A 10,085-nucleotide genomic window follows, 5' to 3' on the forward strand; every position below is an offset into this window, starting at 1 on the left:
GATTTATTGATCCATCTACATCATTGTTTCTGAACCACTCCAGCATAAGTTCCACTGAGTGCCTCTGTCCCTACAACTTCAGGCTTTATTTCTTAAGAATACTCTCTTATACAATTAGAGCACAGCGCTCAACTTCAGTAAATTTAATGCTGAGAATACTTTCAACTTTCCTGTTTGTGAAATAACGTCTGGTACGGAATCCAGCCCGAGGTCAGGCACTGCACAGTGGTCATACAACACCACTTGGAGAACCTGAGATTCAGTAGACCTGGCTTTACCACCAATCCCCCCACCCCACCCCTCCCCGTCACGGGGTACCCAGGATTCTCATTGGTAAAGCAGAGTCGTCGCGAGTGACCGTCTTATCCCTGTGAACAAAGGCGACGGTCTGTAAGAGCTAAACGAAGTGACTCTGGGGCATCGTTATCCCGGGAAGACGCCTGCGAGTGTCTAGCGGCAAAGGAGACCGCTTTGGTATTCGCGCCCAGCCTGGGAAACGGGTTGGAGCGAGGGAGGCGAGTCGGGGAGGAGATCTGGGAAGAGACCTGGGAAGAGCGGTGCGCGACCGTGCGAAGGACCCCCACCACCTCCGGGTCACCTGGCGCGCCGGGCAGCCAATCCGCGGCGCGGCCCGTGCCCCCGCGGCCAATGGGAAGGCGGCGCGGCGCGCTCCCCCGGGGCTATAAGTGCGCGCGGGGCGGCGGAAAGCGAAAGTGGTGGAGCGCAGTGGGCCGGGCCCCAGCCAGCCGCCGGGATGCTCCGGGCTCCCGAGCCGCGGCCGGGCGAGGCGGAGGCGGCCGGCTGCAGTCCGCGGGCCGCGCCGCCCACGCAGTCCAAGCCGCTGACCTCCTTCCTCATCCAGGACATCCTGCGGGACTGCCCCGAGCGGCGCCGCGGCCAAACCGGTCACCCGCAGCCACCGTCCGGGCCGGACCCAAGGCGCGACCCTGAGCCTGAGCCCGAGGCTGGAGGAGAAGGAGGCCGCGCCCGGGCGCCTGCGGAGCCGCTGAGCGCCGGGCCCTGCGCCGCTCCTGGGGAGGCCGAGACGCTGGCGGAGTCCGAGCCAGGTAAGACGGCGAGACCGGGGAGGCCTGGTCCCAGGAGGACCTCCCGGAGCTCGGGATGCTGGGGTGCGGCATCACTGTCCTCGCTATCCCCTGGCCACGGACGAGCCTCGAGGTTAAAACCTGAGCCCCTGTGCAGGGTGGTGCCCTATTTTGACACCGCTTGACCCGCTAAAGTCAGTGGCACCTGCTCAGGCGATTAGAACTAATAAGAATGTATTAATATTAATTATTGTTTGATCAGCAGAAGTCCCTTTGCTTCTCAGTCTCGTGGGCCGTAACACAGTACTTTGGACTGTTCCTTTTGGTCTTAAGGAGAAATAATACTGTTGGAATATTTATAGAGTAGACTCATTTTCTTTCCCATCACTTCTTCTGCACCAACCTAACGCCTCATTTAGGGTAAAGAGGAATAAAGCCCGAGAATGAACTTGCCATTAGCCCTTGCCGCCTCTCCCATCGCACAAGCCCTCTCTTGCCCACCCGGATGCTATCTCCGGATACCTTTTTGTCTCCCTTTACCGGGTGTCTCACTTCTGGGGTATTTTCCTGCCTGCCTGCTCCCACATATCTTTAACAAACATATCCAGAACCCCCCATTTAATTGTACTCAACAATATGGCAGAAAGTGCAACCACTAAATGCCTGTAACTTCGGATTCTTGCTGATTATTAGAAATCTAATACATAATATACAAATTTACTCATTCTCCTTTCCAGAGAGTTCCTTAATCATGCGAAAAAAGTGAAATGTTTCCAAGATAACAGTGGGCTGTTTTGTTCACTCAGGGACGAGATAAGGGTGGATTGAATTCTGTGCTAACATGTAACTTTTTTCTTCTAATCCTCCTCCTCCTCTCTTTTCCAGATAGTCACTTTGAGACTTATCTCTTGGACTGTGAGCACACTTCAGGCGCCTTACCAAGCCTTTCCCAGACCCCCAAGCAGCCTCAGAAGCGTTCCCGAGCTGCCTTCTCCCACACTCAGGTCATTGAGTTAGAGAGGAAGTTCAGCCATCAGAAGTACCTGTCTGCCCCCGAAAGGGCTCACCTGGCCAAGAACCTCAAACTCACTGAGACCCAAGTGAAAATATGGTTCCAGAACAGACGCTATAAGACTAAACGAAAGCAGCTGTCTTCAGATCTGGGCGACTTAGAGAAGCCCTCCTCCTTACCAGTCCTGAAGGAGGGGGGCTTCTCCAGGGCCTCCCTAATCTCCATGTATAACAGCTACCCTTACTACCCCTACCTTTATTGCCTGGGCAGCTGGAGCCCTGCTCTCTGGTAATGCCAGCTCAGAGGACAACTATGTGCGATCAGAAACTGCCTTCCCCGGAGAGTCTCTGTGGAAAACTGAAGGGGCTGAGGTCAGGAAGAGCTGGGGTCCAAGAGGTGTGCAGACCAAAACTGTTGGAGGTTTCTGTGGAAATCCCAGATTCTTCACTGGTGGGCCAATGAAAGACCTAGGGCAGCGACTATTTCACTATCTAAATAGTTCCCCCAGTGCCTGCCATAGATCACTGTTGCTTTTAGCTTACTGTTTGAGGAGAGGAAGAGAAAAACCAAGTGCTGTTCCCAGCACTTTGCTTGACTTTGGATGAGCTGTGTGCCTTGCTCCTGAGGATTCTGTTGCTGTGGCTCCATCCTCCTGGGTGATTGATATCAACTCTGAAAGAGCCAACCTAAGGAGAGAAAGACAGCCAAGATGAGGATGTCACCTACTGAAGTAAACTTAGGTTCAAAAAACTCCTATTGGCCTTGGAATGGGGCCCAGGTTTCTCTCTATTCCTGTAAAAGTGAGGAAGGTCTCAATGAAAAGCCCTCATGCTCTGGGCAGGTTGGCATGGGACAGGGGTGGGGAGGTGAAAATCTGAGCTTCTTATTCCTTTTTCAGTAGTATGCCAATTTAAGTATTTACAGGGTGGCCTGAGTAGAACAAGATGCGCTCGCTGTGGTTTTTAAGACAAGCTGTATAAACAGTACTGGACCAGAAGGGGTGGGACTGTGCCAGAAGAACCTCCGCGTGTCCAAGCAGGGGCCTAGGAGGGTCCTGTTGCCTGTTTTATTGGCAAAAAGTGGACAGGCGTCTGCCAACCCCATCTGCCCTAGCTGGAAAATTTAGAATGAGAGGTTCCTGGGGTTTTCAGGGTAGAATTTGTTCTCCATTGTAACAGAGGTGACACTTTTTTTTCTTCTTCTTCTTTTTTTTTTTTTTAGGGTAAGGTCCTTTCTTCCCTCCTTTTATTTTATTTTATTTATTCTTTTCTTTTCTGCAACAATTACCCACTGAAGGGCTTCTTTTCAGTCCAGGCTTTTAGTTTGGCTACACCTAACAGGCCTTTCTTATTTAGCCCGAGATCTGGTCTTTCTTTTTCTCTTATCACACCCAGCCTTGGAAAAAAAGGGGGAGGGGGGCAGATTCTGAGTTGGCCAAAAGACATACATTTTCTAAAGTAGCAATGCTTATTTCTTTCCTTTAAAAATATACAGCATTAAATCCCAAATCCTATTTAAAGACCTGACAGCTTGAGAAGGTCACTGCTGCATTTATAGGACACTGTGGCTCCGTTGTTACACTTCAGAGTCTGACCCTCTTTGGAAATCCTTGTAGGCAGAGAAGGTAAGGACTAATGCATTTTTGCATGGAAAAAAGAATGTAGTGCCCAGGGGCCAATATCATTGACCCGTCTGTCCAGTAGAAATGAAGGGCTCCCAGAGCGAGCAGGGAAGAAACGTACCTGGGCCGAAGGTAGCCTCATCCACTGAGCAGGAGAAGGAGGGGATATGCTTTGCAGGAAGAGGCTAAGAAAAAGGAAATCATGTTCAAAACAACATGGTCGTGGCTTCCATCACCAAATAAACAACTATTCACATGCTTCAGGACCTGTGCTCAGTACTATAACAGCTCCCCAGAATGACTTCAGCGAAAACTAGCAGCAAGCCAAAAAAGAAGGTTGGCTGCACTTTTCTGTTGTATTCCTTCAGGTGACCTGGTAGAGAGGAGCCATTGGGGGGAATAACCAAAAAACATTGCCTATGAGGTACCCTGAGGCTGGGAAGTCTATTGCTCCCACTACTTAATTTTGTGCAGTAAGAAACGTTTCAATTTCTTCCTATTAAAAGGGCCAGTTTATTGTTGGTGGCCAAACTCCTAAAGTGAGTTGATAGAAAGTTAGCCAGTTTCAGCCCATTTTTCCATGGTTTGTGCTCCAAGTTGAAATGTCCAGTGCCACGTGCTGCCGCCCCCCTCCTCCACAGTACTATAGATGGCTCCAAATGCAGAGGAGCCTCAATTGCTGTCTGCTTTGGACAGTCTCTTAAGCATTTAGTGCTGCTTCTCCACTCCGTACTCTTTCTTCCCTCTCTGAATTCTTTCAACCTGCAGTTCTACAAGGATTAAACATTTACCTATGATGTGTATTGTGTTGCAAAAAGAAAGTTTGTTTCAAATTATTTTGTTTATCAATCCCCGTTGGAACTAGTCATTCACCCACACCTGAACTGGTAGAAAAATATTTGAAGAAATAGTTTATGAGCCTGACGGGTGACCAGGACAGTCTGTTTCTATCCTGTTTAATAAATTAGTTCACAAACACTGCTTCAATATGTAACATAAAGGTCTGTGACTTGAAGTTTAGTAAAGAACCCCAGTTGAACTTTATTTTTCTATGTATTTTTTTGCAACATGAGTGTTTTAAAAATAAAGTCTCTATGTCTTTATTAGACATATCTGTGTGTGATTCTCAGTCTCCTAAAAACTGCATGCTGTTTAAGGTAGGTATTTCTGGTTACCATATCCTCTGGCCCTCTGCCTGACTGACAAACCTTTTGCTACAAAATCATCAAAAACAGCAGCTTAGCCGGTAGTGGACGAGCATTATTCATTTATAAACGGGCCCTGCCTCCCTTCCAGATAAACAGAGGAAAGGGAGATGAAGTTTCTGTCTTTAATAATCACCCCACTTCAGCCCCAGGACACTTTATATTTAAATAAAGACCATCAAGTATTTACTTGCATTTCTGGAAGACCCTGAAGGAAACATGGAGACTACAGCAATTCTGCTTTAAAAAGTCTTTTTGCATGTCCTCTCACCCCTCATATTACAGCTTCCCTGGCCCTCTCACTCCTGAGTCTTCCAAAAAATTTTACCTGTAACCAGAGCTGATGGACCTCTTGCAAGCCAGACCTTTGAATTAGAATCACAAGTGTTGACAATAAGTTTTATCATGCTAAAAGATTAATAACACACCCTTCATCCCCCTGCACTAAACTTTATTAAATCCCACAAGCAGAAAGTCTTATGCACCTGATTACCTGGGAGAATGGATGGTTTTCTTCCCTCCTCCTTCAAGGAAATAGAAGCTTAAAAAGTGAGGTGCTTACTTTAGGTAAAACATATCATAATTTCAAAGTATGCTCTAATCCCTTAAGTACATTGTACACACAGGTGGGGCTTCTTGTAGCATGCTCACCTCTGAGCACAAATCTACAGCCATCCTCCCTTCCTCCCTTCCCCTGGAAGGCCATTAGCTCTCCAATTACAAAGCTCCTGCAGTAAATTAACAGAGCAGATTTTTTTTTTCTGGTAAACCATTTAAAAGCAACTAATCCAGGAAATTAAACAAAAGTATCTTATCTCTCAAGTAGTCCTCTCTGCCTCTTCTTTTCTGTCCCCTTTCCAACTTTCCCTGCTATCTCTGCTAATCTCACACCCGGCTCCTTTCAGCAGCTCCCTTGGCATGTCCCATGTCCCTGCTATTTGGAACTGCTTTTCAGTCTGCCTTTCAGTGACTTCCCCTGTAAGTCTCTAGAGCCAGAGTTTTGTCACTTCTGGCCCTGCTGGTTTTCCCCAGGCCTCCTTAGCAAGCCGATAGCCATCAGAGGGGAAGTAAATGTCAGGGATTTACACCTAACAAAAATGTTTTTCTTCTAACCACAAAGCAAATCATTTTCCTTTTAAAACTATTTTTATTGGTAAATTGTAATTATACACAATAGCAGGCTCCAATGTGATGTATTTGTATCTGCACATAGCATAATTTGGTCTAATTTGTCCCCCACCCGCTTCGTACTGACCCTCCCGTCCTTTATCCACCCTGGTCTCCCTTCTATTTTCATGAAGTGCCCAACCTTTTCTCTCTAATTTCTACATATGAAAGAAAACACATGACCCCTGACTTCGGAGTCTGGCTTATTTCATTTGGCACGATGTTCTCCAGTTCCATCCACTTTTCCTGCAATGACATAATTTTTTTGTTCTTTATAACAAACTGTGGTGGGTATATATACCACATTTTCTTTATCCAGTTATCTGTTGGTGGACACTTAGTCTGGTTCCATAACCTGAATATTAAGTCTATAAATAGGTATGCAGGTAGCACAACAGTTTTCTGACTTTAATTTTTTTTTAGAGAAATACTGAGGAACAGTATAGCTGGGTCTTATGGTAGATCCGTTTCTAGTCTTTTGAGGAACCTCCAGTCTGATTTCCATAGCGTTTGTACTAATTCACTTTCTCACCAATGGTGTGTAAGTATACTTTTCCCCCCTACATTCTTACCAGAATTTATTATTATTTGTGTTCTTCATGACTGCCATTCTAACCAGAGTGAGATTAAATCTTAGTGTAATTATAGCAAATCATTTTTCTAGGATGATGTTAATATCATGCATCTTGAAACTGCCCTCAGAGGGAACAGTGACCATGAAGAGAAAGTCACATAGCTTAGGTGTCCTGGAAATAGACCCTGTGTTGGAGAGCGGCATGCGAAATTGAGACACACCTGGAAGGCCGTGAGGAAGGCAGGTTTGAGGAGAGGGCATAATCCACCAATAACACAGCTGTGCCTGAGGCCTCACCCAGTACTTGAAGCTGCAAAACCAAGATGTCCCACACTGAGAGAAGTGAGATGGGCATTTAATTCCAGCATTAACTGCCTCTTGAAAGTGGAAGGAAACTTGGGAATTGCAGTTTCTTTGGGTGTAGGGCTGTGGCCATCAAGGAACACAGTGACAAGTCTTTGCACCAGTATTGCCACCAGCTGGTGGGATTATGTCCACCCTGTTCAGGGGGACTTGGTGGACACCACTATAAGACATAGGACCCCTTCCTTGGTGGCCCTCGGGGCCATGGTCACCACCATTTTCTGCACTGAGGAAATCGGTGTGAGCGAGTGAGACCAGGGCTGGAGCTCTGAGCTCTACTCTCAGGCATCCGGGCTCTGCCGTTCCCTTGGCCATCATGAACGTGTCACCAAGGCATGTTTTTCAAAGCTGAGTTATTTACTGCTCAAGAGAAAGGGCAGGAACGAGAGTCCTGGAACACGAAGGGCTCCTAGTTTAACCATGGACTTGGCCTCCCTGCAGACTTTCCCAGGCAGAGCAGCCTGTGAAAAGGCAGATCTAACGTCTGCAGGGAGAGCAAAAGAATCCCAGCTTGCATGGGTGTCCTTCCCTCACCTCTGCAGGGCCTCCAGATGTGGCCTGGACTTATTTCCTGAGCGTCACTGGGTCGGATTTGGGTTTACGACAGAGACGTAGCCTCCTTTAACTGGACAGTCTCCAGTTGCCAGCCTGTTCAGTCACAGGGGAGCCCTTACCAAAGGCGATGGGGGACAGAGAAAGGAGTGACAGGGATTAGTCCCATTTTCTCACCGGAATGACTGCTGTCATTTGGAAGAGGTTTAGCCCCCAAAGGCTAGCATGCTAGAAATCTGTTTCCTTGTGTTGCAGTGTCACAGTGGTGGAACCATTAAAAGGTGGGACCTCGTGGAAGTCATTAGGCCCCGGGGGCTTCCCTCTCATGATTCAATTAATGTGTTTCCCGGGTTGTTATTGAAGAGCAAGCCCCGTCCCTCCCTAGTCTCTTCCTTTCTGTTTTGCCATGTGACATCTCACATGTGTTTCTGCCATGCAATGTGATACCATCTACCATGAATCCCTCACCAGCAACCAAGATTGGTGCCATACTCTTAGGCCTTCAAAACCATAAGACAAAATAAAAATTCCCAGCCACAGGTGTATATATATATATATATACACCTGTGGCTGATATATATATATATATATCCATGATATATTTTTTAAAAGCCTAGAATGTGTGGTAATGCATGGGAGAAAAAACAACAACAACAACAACAAGTTGATTTTGCTTTCTTAAAGGTGGAAGTCCAGCAGCATTTAGTCTCAAATACCAGTAGTGCCCACATTCTCAGGAGCACCTGCAAGATGACCCTGAGTCTACTTTAACACATTAACATTTCCTTGGATGAAGATCTTGGGAATCTCAGACATCAGTATTTTTTTTTCTTTTTTTAAAGAGAGAGAGAGAGAGAGAGAGAGAATTTTTAATATTTATTTTTTAGTTCTCGGCGGACACAACATCTCTGTTGGTATGTGGTGCTGAGGATCGAACCCGGGCCGCACGCACGCCGGGCGAGCGCGCTACCGCTGAGCCACATCTCCAGCCCTCAGACATCAGTATTTTTTAATGCTAATGTCCAAGGTTGCAACTCACTCACTAAGCCTCTTTACAAGGGGTTGTCCTCCTTAGTATCTCAGCCTCAATGGTGCCAGGACAGGAGAGAGTCACCTGGAGGTGTCAGCCAGGAAGGGAGGCATTGGGAATTTCCCATCATCCCCCTCCTTTGGTTTGCTCTTCTGATCGTTTCTTACTTTCTTCCCAAGCATCCCCCTTTTGGAATTTCTGACACCAGAATCAGGGAAAACCCAGTCTATCCAGCAAATCCCTCACTCAATGCTTACGGAACCCAACCTGCATGGGTGTTCTGCTTACCTGGTAATCCAGAAGCAATCACTACCCATCTCCAACCCGTACCCGCCAGGGCTGGCAATATATTCTGCCCCATGGAAGGAGGGAAATAAAATGGCCTCCTAGAGTCACTGAGGATTTTTCACCTGCCTGGAACCACAGAGTCCTGTTTGCGCATCGCTGGGAACAGCAGGTGCTATTTAACGTCTGTCGGCTAGCGTCACGCTTCCCTGACAAACCATCCGTCAGGATTAAATGGTGTCTTACCGCTGACATAACATTTACACTTCCTTCTGCCAAATCGCTATATTAAACTTTTTTTTTTTTTTTAAGCTTGGGTGAAGAGATGGATAAGGGTGAAGTCATTCAAGGAGGGGGAAGAATATGCTTTGTGGCAACAAGGTTTTTGACTAAAATTTGCGTGCAGAGTTGGCATTAGAACTTCACCCCAATGCCTGAAAAGCTTCCATGTGACCCAACCAATATTTGGAAATGGGGTGATGGAAGGGAGTTCCCTCTGCCCAGTTCTTCCATGGAGAGGAATGTCACAGCAGGAACCTGGGGGCAGGAAGGGATGGGATTCTCTCATGACAAGTTTGGAATCTCTCCCCCACTCCATGCTGGGAACTTGCTACTACTTAGGTCTTTCATGGTATTTCCCCCTCTGAGGAAGATCCAAAGCACCAAAGGCCATTCCTGCAGGTTCTCATGTCTTGCCAAGATGGACAGTGGTGAGTGTGGCATGTGTTCTGAGGATTGCCATGGGTACAGATGCAGGCAAGGTACTTATTTAGCTTTAGCAGAGCTCTGGCTAGACTGCCTACATCTCCTTCCTGCGATAACATAACAAATAATGGAGACATCAGCAGGACAGACTTTTGAATTGCACTAGAGAAGTGAGACACGTCCAGAGCCTGGAGAATTCTCTCCAGTTGCCCTTTAGTGAAATGCCCAAACTGGCAGGGTGAATTAAGGATGGAAGATTGGACAAGGTTCCAGGGTCCTCAGTGTGACTCCTGCAAATTAAAACCACTCTGAGTTTTTCATTTTCCTTATCTGCTAAATGAATAGACAATACCCTACGTAAATGTGCAAATTGCATTAAGAAATTCTGGTGGAAGGAGTTGTTTATTTATTTGTTACTGGAGATGGAACCCAGGGGTGCTTCACCACTAAGCCACATCCCCAGCCTTTTAAAATTTTTTATTTTGAGACAGTGTCTTGCTAAATTGCTTAGAGCCTCACTACATT

The 10,085-nt window shown here is 46.9% G+C and overlaps 1 protein-coding gene across 2 annotated transcripts; it reads left to right on the top strand.

The window, feature by feature from the left end:
* Positions 1-754: 754 nt before the first annotated feature.
* On the top strand, positions 755-2,858 carry Nkx3-1 (NK3 homeobox 1). 2 transcript variants are annotated; one of them, XM_026397554.1, is made up of 3 exons: positions 755-787; positions 1,040-1,067; positions 1,932-2,858. In XM_026397554.1, the coding sequence occupies exons 1-3, from the start codon at positions 755-757 to the stop codon at positions 2,348-2,350; spliced, it is 480 nt and encodes a 159-aa protein (XP_026253339.1). In that variant the 3' UTR covers positions 2,351-2,858. The 2 variants fall into 2 exon arrangements, with proteins under 2 accessions (XP_026253339.1, XP_026253337.1); XM_026397552.2 differs by having other exon boundaries at positions 755-1,067.
* The last annotated feature ends 7,227 nt before the right edge of the window (positions 2,859-10,085 follow it).

Source organism: Urocitellus parryii, chromosome 14 (genome assembly GCF_045843805.1).
Source record: "Urocitellus parryii isolate mUroPar1 chromosome 14, mUroPar1.hap1, whole genome shotgun sequence".
NCBI classification, from domain to species: Eukaryota; Metazoa; Chordata; class Mammalia; order Rodentia; family Sciuridae; genus Urocitellus; species Urocitellus parryii.